Source organism: Pelophylax lessonae (assembly GCF_965119305.1).
Source record: "Pelophylax lessonae genome assembly, chromosome: 3".
NCBI classification, from domain to species: domain Eukaryota; kingdom Metazoa; phylum Chordata; class Amphibia; order Anura; family Ranidae; genus Pelophylax; species Pelophylax lessonae.
In genome coordinates this window covers 48,764,230-48,779,847 of record NC_138770.1, presented here as the reverse complement: position 1 = coordinate 48,779,847, position 15,618 = coordinate 48,764,230, and the positions used below count along the sequence as shown (strand labels likewise).

General features: G+C 45.5%; 2 protein-coding genes across 2 annotated transcripts in view; both read right to left on the bottom strand.

Moving 5' to 3' along the window:
- The window catches only part of LOC309550309 (uncharacterized protein), a gene marked incomplete at its 3' end in the record, with an annotated part of 31,535 nt that extends 27,801 nt beyond the window's left edge, over positions 1-3,734 (bottom strand). Inside the window, exon 1 of the mRNA XM_082250709.1 lies at positions 3,617-3,734. Within this exon, the coding sequence (XP_082106835.1) occupies positions 3,617-3,722 (106 nt within the window). The 5' untranslated portion in view covers positions 3,723-3,734. The remainder of the gene's footprint in view (positions 1-3,616) is intronic.
- LOC309550900 (3-galactosyl-N-acetylglucosaminide 4-alpha-L-fucosyltransferase FUT3-like) overlaps positions 1-15,618 on the bottom strand; it is a 1,045,386-nt gene that overhangs the window by 963,790 nt on the left and 65,978 nt on the right. The window lies entirely within an intron of this gene.

Below are 15,618 nucleotides of genomic sequence, written 5' to 3'. Positions count from 1 at the left end.
CTGAGATACAGAATTTTGGGTTTTCACTAGCTGTAAGCCATAATCATCAAAATTAAAAGAAAGAGATGCTTGACATATATCACTCTGTGTGAATTGAATTACTGAAATAAATGACCTTTTTGATGATATTCTAATTTTATGAGATGCACCTGCACATATTGGCCTAAATGTATTAACACATTTGATTTTTAAAATTTTTTTTATTGGATATGTTTATAGCAGAAAGTTTTCTTTTTCAAAATTCTAGGTTTTTTTTTTTTTTTTTGTTTATAGCACAAAAAAAAAAAAAAAAAAAAAACCCATGGTGATTAAATACCACCAAAAGAAAGTTCTGTTTGTGGGGGAATAAAAATGACATACATTTTATTTGGGGACATGACTGCGCCATTGTCAGTTAACCACTTAAGCCCCAGAGGATTTGGCTGCTCAAAGACCAGACCCTGTTTTGCGATTTGGCACTGCGTGACTTTAACGGACAATTGCGCGGTTGTGTGATGCTGTACCCAAATGAAATTGACGTCCTTTTTTTCCCACAAACAGGGCTTTCTTTTGGCGGTATTTCATCACCTGTGCGATTTTTATTTTTTGCGCTATAAACAAAAAAAGAGCGACAATTCTGAAAAAATAACAATATTTTTCACATTTTTTTTATATGAAATTCCCCATAAAAAATGTAAAAATCAAAATTTTTTAACATTTTCGGCCAATTTGTTTTCTGCTACATATGTTTGGTAAAAAAAAAATCGCAATAAGCCTATTTTTGATTGGTTTGCGCAAAAGTTATTGCGTTTACTAACTACGGGAAAGATTTCTGTCATTTTTATTGTTTTTTTTTTTAACGCGTAATGGCGACGATCTGCGATTTTTTTTTTTTTGCAGGACTGCGACATTGGGGCGGACAGATCGGACCCTTGACTGACATTTTTGACACTTTTGGGGGTACCAGTGACATTACTACAGTAATCAGTGCTATACATATTCACTGTCACTGTAATAATGACACTGGCGGAGAAGGGGTTAACTTTATTAGAGATTCAGGGGTTAAGTGTGTCCCTAGGGGCGTGATTCTAACTGTGGGGGGGCATGGCTTGTGATGTAACCACAGAGACATACGATCCTACATAGCAGGATTGTATAGTCTCTGCAGTTACACCAGGGAGAATGACAGGCGGCTTTGTTTACATCAGCCGCCTGCTTTTCTCTTTCTCTCCAATGGGAGATCGCGAGTGACCGGCGGACATCGGAGCCACCTGTCACTCGCGCGGGGATGTCCCTGAACAAGCGGGGGCGGGAGCGTGCCTCCAGAGGCGGGCGCTCGCCCCCTACAGGCTCCTGGGTGAGCGACGTAGTACTACGTCGCTTTGACCAGGAGGGGCTGACCGCCGCAGTTAATATACTTGCGGCGGTCGGCAAGCTGTTAAAGTAACGCAGTGCCGTATTGTGAAAAAAAATCAGCTGATCATTAAGGGGGGTAAATCTTCTGGAAGTCAAGTGGATAAACAAGGACAATTCCTAATAACCGATACCAATACTATGCAAATCAGATGCTATCCTAAACCTAAAACCCAGAATCTGTTGTCGAACATTCCTATTTGAAATTCGTGGAAGGCGCGTCTTTTGCTCCCCTCCCTACTGTTAATAAACAGGAATACATTTTAATAAAAAGAATGTACATGTGTTTAAACCTTAACAATACATTTCTCTTATTTGCTCCCTCTTGTTCTGTCAAATATACAGTTGAACATGTTCGACAAGCTGCTGACCATCTCTTATAGGATGCTCCTAGGCTCTGGCCATCCCCTGTAGCATATCAGCAGCCTTTGACCCTCTATTATAGCAGGGTTATCAAATTAAGATTCACCGAGGTCCGGCCAGTCAAAGTTTCTTCCAGCAGAGGTCCAAATCTGATGTCAGTACTTGTGGCCCATTTTCACGTGCGCCAAACCGCATGGTCCTGCAACACCACGGTTGGTGGTGTGGCACGATTTTGAAGAAAAAGGTCGGGGACTTCTTTCTCCGTGTTTCTCGCTGGTAGTGCAGCCCATTAAAATGAATGACCTACCCAAGACGTGGACACTAAATGCACAGATCTGAACTCATTCTTACATCAGTGTCCTCAGTCCACACTGGATATCACAGTCCCCTCCCCTTCACATCAAGATCATCTATTGATGAGTCTCCTCAGCTCCCCCCTTCCACCCCATTTCACAGTAGTGTTCTCACACTTCCTTGGCATTACCCCCCCATGTTACTGTACTCAGCCCACCCACATTACTGTCCCCAACCCCCACACCTTAAAGTCCTCAGCCCCCCACTTTACAGTCATCAGCTCCCCCCTCCCACTTTACAGTCCTCAGCTCCCACAAGTTGCAGTTCTCAGCCCCTCCACATTACTATCCTCTGCCCACCCCCCCCCCCCCCACAATACAGTCCCCCCCCCACATTACTTTTTTCAGCTCCCCCAAACTACAGTCCTCAGCCCCCTGCAATAAAGTCTTTACCCCCCCCCCCACATCACAGTCCTCAGTGCCCCCACTTTAATGTCCTCAGTGTCTCTACATTATAGTCCTCAGCCCCCACTTTAAAATTGTCACCCTCCGCCCCACATTACTGTTCTCAGCCCCCCCCCCCCCCACCAAATATCCTCAGCTCCCCCTCACATTCAGTCCTCAGCTCTCCACACATTCAATCCTCAGTTCCCCCCACATTACAGTCCTCAGCCACCCGTTTAAAATCAATAACACCCCCCATGTTACTGTTCTCAACCCCCCCCCCCCCACTTAGGGTTTTCAGCTTCCTCTCACAATCAGTCCTCAGTTTCCTCCACAATACAGTCCTCAGCTCCCCCTCACATTTAGTCCTCAGTTCCCCCCACATTCAGTCCTCAGCCCCCCCCCCACATTCAGTCCTCAGCTCCACCTACATTCAGTCCTCAGCGCCCCCCCCCCCACATTCAGTCCTCAGCTACCCCCCACATTCGGTCCCCAGCTACCCCCCACGCTCAGTCCACAGAGTCCCCACCCCCCCCCCCCCACATACATTCAGACCTCTTTTTCACATCAGCCTCTCCAATCCCAATAAGTGTATATTAATTGGTTTGTGTGGTAGGTATAGTGTCTACAAACTATGGAATATATACTGGAATTTACACAGCTATAGACGTTATACTACTCCATACTTATAGTGGGACTGTGATAGTGTGGCGACCAATCTGGTGCTAACTGACAATGATGTCGCTAGTGTCACTAATACAGTGATCAGTGATAATACTGTACGTTGACGATGGAATGATGACAGGGGTTAATGTCTAAGGGCAATCTAGGGATTAACTGTGTCCCTAACAAATGTAATCTTTGTAAGATGATGAGCAGGTTTCAGCCAAAATGATTGGCATCAGGTTTCAAACAAACTCCTGCTGTGTCCAATCACAGCATGGGTCAGCAGCAAAAACCAGGAAGCTCACTGCAGTGTACGGGTAAATTGCGGTGCCTGGCTGTGCCGCCTGCTCGCAGTGCGTTTACTAAGGGGGTCAGCATTATGTTAATATATCCAAGACATATACATTTATAATTTGGTTGCGTCATTACCTGTATTTTACATTATTTCTAAATCTTACCCAAAGTTTCTTTATCCTCGGTGGGGTCTTCGGTGGTTAGATTGACAGCAGTGGCTCCAGCACAGAACAGGAGGAGTAGCAGGAGGGATCCGGTCTCTGGAGACATCTTCAATTCCTAGAAGTCAGTGATATGCTGAGACTTTTATATAGATCATATGAGGAAGAAGGAAGGGAGGCACCAAGAAGAAGGTAGAACCTGCCTCCACCCAATAGATTACTGCAAAAGGAAAAGCTTTCTAAGAACTTTGCCACTTAGATAAATACTGATTGCATAACTGGGTCCCTATAATGACATAGGTGAGTTTAAAAGGTCTTTGGCTTTTAGTGTATATAGGAGAAGGAAGGGAGGAACTGAGAACGGGCAGAACCTGCTCCCATACAGTAGACGATTGCAAAAGAAGACTCTTCTTGTGTACGTCACCATATACTGTAGTAATTGGCCTTGGGCTTTTTATGGAAGAAGGAAGAGAGGCACTGAGAACAGGGCAGACCCTGCTCTTAAAAATAGATGAGTGTAAAAGAAGACTCTTCTAATGTACTTTATGCTTAGTAATCCAAAGATTTGCATTTCTGCCAAGGCAGCCTTTAGGGTTTCATAGCTCTGATAGACTACATAGACAATCAAGTGAGTGCCCTATATTTTCTTTACTGCGATTAAGCAATATAGCCTGGTCACCTACTCACCCCAGGCCTGTAGCTGGACAGTGATCATCCAATTAATTCTGATTTCTCCTTTGTTCTTTCTCCTCTGTGTCTTGACTATTTCTGGCAGAACACGTGAGCTTACCCGATTGACACCTTGTGCTTTTGTTGTACAGGGAATTACAGGGATTTAATGGGCTCTTTGTTTTCTTTTTTTATTGTTATACTTGTTATATGTATTAATTCATTTTAATTGTGTATTTTTAATATTATTTTATTAAATCATTTTAATGGATTTGAATGCATCCCTCTCCCTTCTCCAACAGTTCTCATCCCCACCTCTAACAGCTCCCATCCCTGGTTCTACCACCTCCCTTTTCCAGCACAACCATCTCCCTTTCCAAGCTTCATCAACTCTCATGCCTGGTTCCAGCACTTCCCATTCCCAGCTTCACCAACTCCCATCCCATCTTCCAGCACCTTTCGTTTCTTAGCTCATCTCCAACTCAATTTGCTGGTTCCAGCACCTCTCATTCCCAGCTCCACCAACTTCCATCCCTGGTTCCAGCGCTTCTCATTTCCAGCTCCACCAACTCCAATCCCTGGTTCCAGCACTTCTCATTTCCAGCTCCACCAACTCCCATCCCTGGTTCCAGCACCTCTCATAACCATCTTCAGCACCTTCCATCTATGGTTCCGCACCTCCTATTCTGATTTCCACCACTTCCCTTTCCCAGCACAACTATCCCTATTTCCCAGCTCCACCAACTCTTATCTCTAGTTCCAGCATCTTCTATTCCCAGCTTTGCCAACTCCCATCCCTTCTTCCAGCACCTTTCATTTTTTAGTTCAACCAACTCCAATCCCTGGTTCCAGCACCTCTTATTCCCAGCTCCACCAACTCCCATCCCTGATTCCAGCACCTCCTATTCTTAGCTCCACCAACTTGCATCCCTGGTTCCAGCACCTTCTATTCCCAGCTTCATCATCTCCCATCCCTGGTTCCAGCACCTCTCATTCACAGCTCACCAAATCCCATCTATGGTTTCATCACCTCTCATTCCTCGCTCCACCAACTCCCATTCCTGGTCCCGGCACCTTCCATTCCCAGCTCCACCAACTCCCATCCCTGGTTTTATCACCTCCCATTCCCAGCTCCACCAACTCCCATCCCTGGTTCCATTACCTCTCATTCCCAGCTTCATCATCTCCCATCCCTGGTTCCCGTACTTCTCACTTGCAGCTCCACCAACTCCCATCCCTGGTTTCATCACCTTTCATTCCTAGCTCCACCATCTCCCATCTATGGTTCCCGCACCTCCTATTATGATTTCCACCACTTCCCATTCCCATCTCAAGCACCTAACCATACCTAGCTCCATCAACTTGCATCCTTGGTTCCAGCACCTCCCATTCCCAGCTCCACCACCTCCCATCCCTGGTTCCAGCACCTCCCATTCCCAGCTCTACCAACTCTCATCCCTGGTTCCAGCACATTTCATTCCTAGCTCCATCAACTCACATCCCTGGTTACAGCACCTTCTGCTCCCAGCTCCATCAACTCCCATCCTTGGTTTTGGCACCTCCCATTCCCAGCTCCACCAACTCCCATTCCTGGTTTCAGTACCTCCCATTCCCAGCTTCACCAACTCTCATCCCTGGTTTTAGCACATTTCATTCCTAGCTCCATCAACTCACATCCCTGGTTCCAGCACCTCCCATTCCCAGCTCTACCAACTCCCATCCTTGGTTCCAGCACCTCTCATTCCTAGCTCCACCAACTCGCATCCCTGGTTACAGCACCTTCTGCTCCCAGCTCCATCAACTCCCATCCTTGGTTTTGGCACCTCCCATTCCCAGCTCCACCAACTCCCATTCCTGGTTTCAGTACCTCCCATTCCCAGCTTCACCAACTCTCATCCCTGGTTTTAGCACATTTCATTCCCAGCTCCACCACCTCCCATCCCTGGTTCCAGCACCTCCCATTCCCAGCTCTACCAACTCCCATCCTTGGTTCCAGCACCTCTCATTCCTAGCTCCACCAACTCGCATCCCTGGTTACAGCACCTTCTACTCCCAGCTCCATCAACTCCCATCCTTGGTTTTGGCACCTCCCATTCCCAGCTCCACCAACTCCCATTCCTGGTTTCAGTACCTCCCATTCCCAGCTTCACCAACTCTCATCCCTGGTTCCAGCACATTTCATTCCTAGCTCCATCAACTCACATCCCTGGTTCCAGCAACTCCCATTCCCAGCTCCACCAACTCCCATCCCTGGTTACAGCACCTCTCATTTGCAGCTCCACCAAATCCTATCCCTGGTTTCATCACTTCTCATTCCTATCTATACCAACTCCCATCCCTGGTTCTGGCATCTCCCATTCCCAGGTCCACCAACTCTTAACCCTGGTTCTAGCACCTCCCATTCCCAGTTTCACCAACTCCCATCCCTGGTTTTATTACCTCTCATTCCCAGCTCCACCAATTCCCATCCCTAGTTCCAGCACCTTCTATTTCCAGCTCCACCAACTCCCATCCCTTTTTCCAGCACCTCCTATTCCCAGCTCCACCAACTCCCATCCCTGGTTCCGGCACCTCCCATTCCAATTTCCACCAACTCCCATCCCTGGTTCCGGCACCTCTCATTCTTAGCTCCACCAACTAGCATCCCTCATTCCATCACCTCTCATTACTAGCTCCACCAACTGCCATCCCCATTTCCCACACCTTATTCCCAGCTCCACCAACTCCCATCCCTGGTTCTGGCACCTCTCATTCCCAGCTCTAACAATTCCCATTACTGGTTCTGGCACCTCCCATTCCCAGCTTCACCAACTCCCTTCCCTGGTTCCAGCACCTCCTATTCCCAGCTCCACCAACTCCCATACCTGATTCCAGCACCGTTCATTCCCAGCTCCACCAACTCCCATCCCTGTTTCCAGCACCTCTCATTCCCAGCTCCACCAACTCCCATCCATGGTTCCACTACCTTCCATTCCCAGCTCTACTAACCCCCATCCCTGGTTCCAGAACATCCCATTCCCAGCTCAACCAAATACCATCCCTGGTTCCAGAACTTCCCATTTACATCTCCACCAACTCCCATCCCTGGTTTCAGCACCTCTCATTCCCAGCTCCGCCAACTTTCATCCCTGATTCCAGGAGCTCTCATTTCTAGCTCACCAATTCCCATCTCTGCTTCCAGCACCTCCCATTCTTAGCTCCACCAACTCCCATCCCTGGTTCCTTCACCTCCTATTCCCAGCTCCACCAACTCCCATCCCTGGCTCTGGCACCTCCCATTCCCAGCTCCATCAACTCCCATCCCTGGTTTGGCACCTCCCATTCCCAGCTTCACCAACTCCCATCCCTGGTTCCAGAACATCCTATTCCTAGCTCCACCAAATCCTATCCCTTTTTCCAGCACCTCCTATTCCCAGCTCCACCAACTCCCATCCCTGATTCCAGCACCACTCATTCCCAGCTCCACCAACTACCATCCCTGGTTCCAGTACCTCCCATTTCCAGCTTCACCAAATCCCATCCCTGGTTCCAGCACTTCCCATACCCAGCTGCACCAACTCCAATCCCCGGTTCCAGCACCTCCAATTCCTAGCTCAAACAAAATCTTATCGCTGGTTCCAGCACTTCCCATTCCCAGCTCTACCAACTCCCATCCCTAGTTCCAACACCTCCCATTCCCATTTTATGGCTGGTTTGAATGTAAATGTAATTTAAATGTAATTTAATGCAATGTAATGTAAATCATAATCCTGAGAGAATTGTCTTGACCTTGAAATTTATGTGTGTGATGATTGCCATTTGATCACTTTTTTTTTTTTTTTGAAAACCATCATCAGGAATAACCTTTATACCTAGATGTAGGCTTGTTACTGTGATTCTAATTTGGCCATGTTGCACCATTACTTATAGTAATATTTCTATCATTGTGTTGTGAATAACACTCAGCCATATATCTAGATTACTGTAATGTTTATATTATGCTTAACTATGTACTTTTTTCTTTTCTCATCAGGCGTCTGAGCGCCTAGTGGCAGCTGTAGAGTTCCCACTATTGTGCAGGTTGGTGTGATGGCTGCGGCTTCCTCCTATCCTAAAGGGTGGTTATTTGGGATGATTGATTCCCATGTGGAGTACACGCTTTGATATGTTTTATGTATATAATTTTGTTCTGTAGGCCTGCATTTACTACCGTGTCTGCCCCCCCCCCCAGTATTTGGCCGCTCCTACTCCTGCCCCTGGGAGTTGGTCCTGATTTGGGGTGTGGAGGTGTACTCTTTTGTCCTCTGTTTTAAATATACACTTTTTATGTGCAGTATGTCTGTTTGTATTTATTGTTTATTTACTTTCCATTTAAATGAATTGTGAGCTCTGACCTCCTGAAGATGCTGCCTTGAACGTGAAACATGTAGAGGACTATAGAGGACTATACTGCCCTGTAGACTGACTTTCCTTATACTCCTTTATACATCTTGGGTGTGCTGCTATATACTGTAATCCTTGTATTATTCATTCAAGGAAATTGCCCAGTTTAGGCATATATTAATGGGGTTTATTAATGGGGTAATGCATTCATTTTATTTGTAGTTGATGTTTTGTTTTTATTCAATTTTTGTAATAAAAAGTATAATTTTAGAAATCTGTTTTCTGTGTGCATGGGGTACCCTGAAAGTCCAATGCAAAAACTAACTAACCGAAGCACGCCTTAAATAGGATGTTGAGATGATAGAGGGAGAGGTAAATGGCGCTGCCTACTATAGATGTAAATAACAGATATAGTGTAGGTGAGAGATTCAGCCCAGCAATAGGTATAATCACAGTATTAAAAATCAGGCACTATATAATAAACCCACAGTGGGAAATGACTTGGTAATCAATACTAGTTATCAAGAACATATACACATCATAAAAATATAAATAAATATATATATAATATCTAATATTAGTAAAAACAGAATCTGTATAAAGTGACTGTGTGCCATGTGCTGGTGAGGTGGTGGTGAAGATCACCACAAAAAAAGAAGAAAAGACAATAATCTCAAACTTATTAAAGGTGCTTCAGTGACCGTGCAGAAGAAATATCAAAATAGGCAAATAAGGCCCCCAAAGTGTGTGGGGTAAACTAAAACCAAGTGAACAAATATAAATCTAAAGCGCTGAATAAGAATCAATTAACTAATGGGCAATTAATTGTTGCAAAAGGTTGGTGCGAATATCCCAAAATCGCATCAGCAAAATTGCAGAAAAGTGATAAAACAATACAAGTTGCACATAAAAGGTGCTATAAAGTGACAGCGACTAGTAAATAGGCCCAAAATGGGTGTGAAATGTAAAGTGAAAAATAGAGGTAGATTTCAAGATGAATTCAGGACATCACAGTCAGCCCTCCTAACCAAAGACGTCCAAGCCCATCACAGCCATCTTTATTTTTGGCTCAGAGGGCACCTTATCCAAGCTGTTCACCCCTGCCTTACCCCCAGCGCCATCAGGGGCAGAAGGTCCATGGTCCTCTTTGAAGAGGCTAAGCAGGGTTCGAGTGTCTCTCAGGTCTACTCATGCTTTAGTGTGGTTAGGCATGCCTGGAATGGGATTACTCTGAAGACTGACTTCAAAGTCAGAATCTACTCCTTGTTTTGAAGACACAGGCTCCCATTCTCCCTGATGAGTGGAAGAGTAAAGAGGTTTATTTAGGAGGAGTGGCAGTAGTAGTATGAAGTCTTACATAAGTAAGCGTGGCAAAATTATACCCTAGTCCAGAGGAAAATGCTTCCTCTCTGGTCAGAAGAATGAGCATGCATTGCAGTAACACACACATTACAGCATGTCAACCGACCGCAACGTGTGGATACTACTATTATCTTGCCAAGAGTGTTATTACATAGTTACATAGTTAGTCTGGTTGAAAAAAGACACACGTTCAGAAAGTTCAACCAAAAAAAGAGGAAAAAATTATACAATCCCATACACACAGTCCTAAACCCACAGTTTATCCAGAGGAAGGCAAAAAATCCAGCAAAGCATGATCCAATTTGCCCCATCAGGGGGGAAAAAGTCCTTCCTGATCTCCCAAGAGGCAATTGGATCTTCCCTGGATCAACTTTACCTATGTAGCACCCTACAGGTAGGTGTTAGGCAGACAAGGCCCACTATACATTTACCTAACAGCATGGCCATGATTTCTTTGGTTAGGGTGTCGTGGTTTCCAGGTGTGCCTGCTGAAGGGGAAGTCTCCCCACTGGCTCCTGTGAGAGGCTTCTCATAGGGCAGTGGAGGAAGCCCAATCAGGGGACACATTCATGCTTGTAACTACCCCAGAAGGCAGATTAGGTTGCAAAGGATTCTGGGAGTGGGTATAAATTTGGGGGAAGCGCGTGACCCGGCGTCTTTGGCAGAAGCAGAGTCCCAGGAGAGAGAGAACGGCTGTCTCTCCTCCTGTCTGAGGAAGAAGATGTCTCTGCATGTCACTCAAGAATCCAGAGAGCGCTGAACTGAGCTGAGGGGATCCGGTGGGCCGAGAACCAGTGGAGAGTGAGAGGGGTTTGGTCCCAGGAAAGCCTACACAGGTCGTGAGTACTGAGGATTGCCCCTGGGGGTCTGCCTGGAGAGTTAGAGGAGACCACTCCGGAGGAGGTTCTTGAATCCAGTGTCAGCTAGTTGTAAAGAGGGTACCTAGGTTGAATACCCTGAAGTAGCAAAGGGGGTACATAGTCAGTGGACCCTGAAGAGCTAAAGTGTAAAGGAGGTGCCAGCGGTTTGGGCCCTGAATTGTACAGAGTGCCAGTTGAGAGTTGCAGCTATACAGTAATTCACAGTGAGCTACCTCAAGCCAGTGCCAGGCTGGAGAGAGTGGTCAGTGACTTTGCAGTGCAGCAGTGTCAGTAGTTCTATGCTTCACAGTCTTAAGTCTTTCGGACCTAGAGTGGAGGATTCAGCACTTCAGTCAAGATACAGTGTGTTCTAAGCGTCAGTGAGCGCTGGCTAGCGTCGGCTAGCATCAAGGCAGCGTTAACAGACATTTTCTGGATAAAGTTCTGAATTGTATTTAGTTAAGCCTAAAAGAGTATCCCACTCATTCCCTTCTCCCATCCCCTTTATCTAAAATAAAACCACAAAAACCAAGATGCCGGAGTTGTCAAAGTCTCAGTTCTCACACCCAGGGTCGCAGCTCACATGGGCTGGGGAGGTAACCAGTAACAATGGCAGACCCACATCAGGCCCAATGCCTGGAAAACCTGCTACACTTATAAATGTTAGTATCCAGTTATATTATGTACATTTAGGAAAGAATCCAGGTCTTTTTTAAATTAATCTTCTGAGCTGGCCAGATCTAGCTCTTGAGGAAGTCTATTCCACATTTTCACAGCTCTTACTTTGGCAAAGATCAAGTAGCATTTTTTGTTACCCCTAAGGCAGTGCTGCGCTCAGTGACAACGAAGAGGGCTATAAGGGCCAGTTCTTGGTTCACAGACCAGTCCTCAGGCAATGTGGTTGTAAGTGCCTGTATGATGGCAAGTTTTTCTCTCTGATCAGAGTTTGGATGTAGCTATTCCAAGAGCAATCGGCGGTTAGTCTGGCCTTCCTCCTCATAGGAGGTTGGTGTTTTGGTGAGTTCTCTCTCCTAGCTAGGCCCAATCTACATTCGGGGACTGAAGATAATTTTGCAAGAATAGAAAAGTTAAAGAGCAGATGGAAGGTTTAGCAGAGGCACATTTCTGAAGGACATATAGCAATGGTCCTTTTCGGTCCCTTCATCACCTACAGGAGACCATTACCCAGGCTAATGTGGTGGGAGCCAGGGTGGGCGATTGTGCTCACAGATGCTCACAGATGGTCAAGCCCATTTTTGGAATCTGTGGGTGCCTTATATGGTTAAACTCGATTACCTTTTTGAGGGTTCAGACATCACCCTCCTTTTCTTCATCCTGACCAGAGTAGCACATTCCGCTCAAGAGGCGGATGTCCCCTTTCATTATATCAATTTTATACCACTGCAAAGGGCATGATTCCAGGTCCTGCCTCGGGGAGATTTACAGGCTTTTATTCTCCTCTGTGTCTCGTATGACTCTTATTAGCTTGCACATTGAGGGGGTGGCAGATGAAAAAACTCCCTCCCTTGGTTTGCTGTAGACAGGGATTCCTCCTGACTTACACACCAGGGGAAGTAGACGTGCACTTGGCTGGTGGGGTCAGAGGGTCATTTGAGGGGCTCCCAGAATGGCACTGAACCCAAAATGTCGCCTCAGGACTGAAGCGCTCAGAAGTCCTAGGCCTACTAGCATGTGGGAGACTAGAAGAGGGCCCAGGAGAGACCTGCCTGGACTCCTTCAATAAGTCGGATAGCTTGTCTTGTAGCCACCCAGGGCCTCTGGCCACAGCTCTAAGCTTGGACAGCATGTTGTGCAAGTCACCTTCATCTTTTGTTCTTCCTACAGGTAAAGTCCAGGAATGCAGAAGAAAACTGTCTGACGCTGTGATGAGCTCCGACTGCGCTCTCTACCCCCTATAGGAAACACCCTCTGCCTTGAACTCTACAATCTGGTAAGCAGAATGCATCATTCTAAATCACCCCACCAATACTCTGCCTTTTCTGCAGACCCCAGTCATGCTGGTCCTCCTCCTAGATTCACTCAGCTCCAGGTCATATACTGTATGCACACTACAAATCCCATAGTCCATTTTAGGAACCAGCAAAAGCATGGCTACATTCCTACATAAAGAAGGACCATGGAGAATAAATGCAGCCGCTCTTTAATCAGATTGTAGCAGCCAAAACATTTTTGGGGAGATTCCAAGACTTCCAGACTTTGTTAATAATTGGTAGAGGCGTGCAGCCAACATGTTGCAGATTTAGTGGGAGAATGGGTGTTTGCCTTGGACCTATTTGGGGGACCTTATAGGGGGGTCTTTATATATTCCCTGCATGGGGGTTATAAACAAATGATAAAAAAAAAACATTATCAGGGGGTATGGTTGGTGTGATGTGAGCAGAGCGTGCCATGACTCACCTGTGCTCCAGGATCCTGAGCAGGTGACCAGTGTATGCTGCGGAGCGGGGGGAGAAGTGTGGAGAGCAAGGAGGAAGGACCAGAGGTGCTGACGTGGGCAGAGGAGAGTGAGAACAGTCTTGGTCGGAGGCAACAGCAGGGCCAACCGTCAGGGGGTTTGTGAAGTGCGTTGTCCCTGGGAGAAGGTAACTGCCTGGCTGTGAGGTGGTAGTGAACTGTAGAGAATAGGAGCTGCCTTTGAAACCTCTAGAGTCTGTATCAGCCCTGCAATATCCTCTGATATCTCCTGCTGATGTGGTTTTTTCTTTTGTTTGTTTTCCTTGGCTCCCCCTGAGGACCCCTGTTCTTTTTTTTTTTTTTTTTTCCAATAAAGTGCTTTATTGAAGTTAATTGAAAATACAATGAAAACAGTTATTGGTTTAACAAGTAAAGCGCAGTGTAACAATAATGAGATACATCAAGTAGTCATTGAACATACATCAGGCAAACAAATGTGCAACCAATTAGACTTAGATGTAAATCAGCGAAAACAAGTTCCAAACAAGGGGGTATGGACCAGTGTCCACACCAAGGGCCTGCGGCCCATAGAAAAGTGAATAGAAAGAGAAAGAAAGGAAAGAAATAAAGTAGGAAATATAGAGGGGGGAGGAAGGGGGGGGGGGGGAGGGGGTGTAGGTCACATAATAAAAAAAAAAAAAAAAATAAATAAATAAAATTTAGGAAAATGGTCTCAAGACATATTAGTCAAACCTGACTGACTAGAGATTGGCCGATTACCGGGTGATAAATTTAGTGTAATTGGAGGACAAAGTGAACATAGTCCAAGGTCTCCAAAGTTCGTGAAAGGTTAAGCTGTTTTCCTTCTTAATAGCGACGATTTCTTCCATTTCAAAGAGCATTTTAACTTTGTTTGCCCAGTCTTTAGTTGATGGGGTGTATTGAGAGTTCCAAAAAAGAGGTATGACGGCCTTCGCCGCATTCAACAAGTGTCTAACTAAGGAGTTCTTGTAATTCTTGTAAGAGAGAGTGTTTACGTGTAGCAGGCAAGTTGCAGCATCTAACACCATAGATGTGTCTGTTATCATTTTTATCAGATGAACAATCTGTTTCCAGAATGTGTGTATTTTTGTGCATGACCACCAAATATGAACAAAAGTCCCTTTTTCCTTTAGGCACCTCCAGCATTTGTCAGAACTCTGCGGGGACCATGTCTTTATTTTGACTGGTGTCAAATACCATTGTGTCATAATTTTGAATGAGGTCTCTTGAATCTTAGTGCTTAGAGAGCATTTGTGCGTGAACACACAGGCTTTCTCCCAAGTCTTTTCTGTAAAGGAGCAATTTAAATCTCTCTCCCACACTTTTTTATAGTCATCTATCGCTTGGTTAGGGGCTTGGGAGATCCATTTATAAGCTTGTGATGTGGTTTTACTGCAAGATTTACGGTCCCCGCAGATTTTCTCGAAAGCAGATATTGGCCTAGAAAAAAGGAACTTGCGCTTGTGATTCCGAACAAAGTTATGCAACTGTATGTAATTCCAGTGGGAAATTGTGTAGCCCTGAGGTTTAATTTCGTTAAATTCTTTCATAGATAACAATCTCGAGTTTAACAAGCAGTCTTTCACTCTCAGTGGAGCATTCCTCTGTTGTGAGTCTACCGGGGGTGGTTTAAAGTCCATTCCCGGTGGGAAATCCGGGTTGCCAGTAATTGGTGTCATGGGACCAGGACTGGTGATCAATTGGTATTTTGATGCTACTTTATTAAAAATCGATAATGTGGCTGAAATCAGGGGGTGATTCCTGACATCGGGCGGATAATTAGAGGGATCTGTCCAAATTAAATGGTGCACTGGGTATCTTGAAAGGCCTATCTCGAGTTCAACCCAGTCTTTGTGATGGGAGTGGCAATGCCAGTCAATTACCCTGGTTATATGTGATGCCTGGTGATATTTAATGAAATCGGGCAACCCCATTCCTCCTTTAATTTTAGGTAACTGCAAGAATTTTAGCTTAATTCTGGGTTTCCTAAGAGCCCAGACAAATTGTCTCTGTACAGAGAGAAGGTTGCGAAAGAAGGCAGTAGGTATTTTAATCGGGAGTGCGTGAAACAAATAGAGAAGCCTAGGTAGAATGACCATTTTCAGGATCGCTGCTCTTCCAAACCAGGAGAAATGCTTATTATTCCAGTTACGTAGGTCCTTCTTTATGTTTCTTAGAAGAGGGATAAAATTCGCCTCAAAAAGATTTTCGATTTTGGGAGTTAGCTGTATTCCTAGGTATGTGAGTGATTTAGTTTCCCATTTATAGGGGCAATTGCGTTGGGTCAAATCCTTT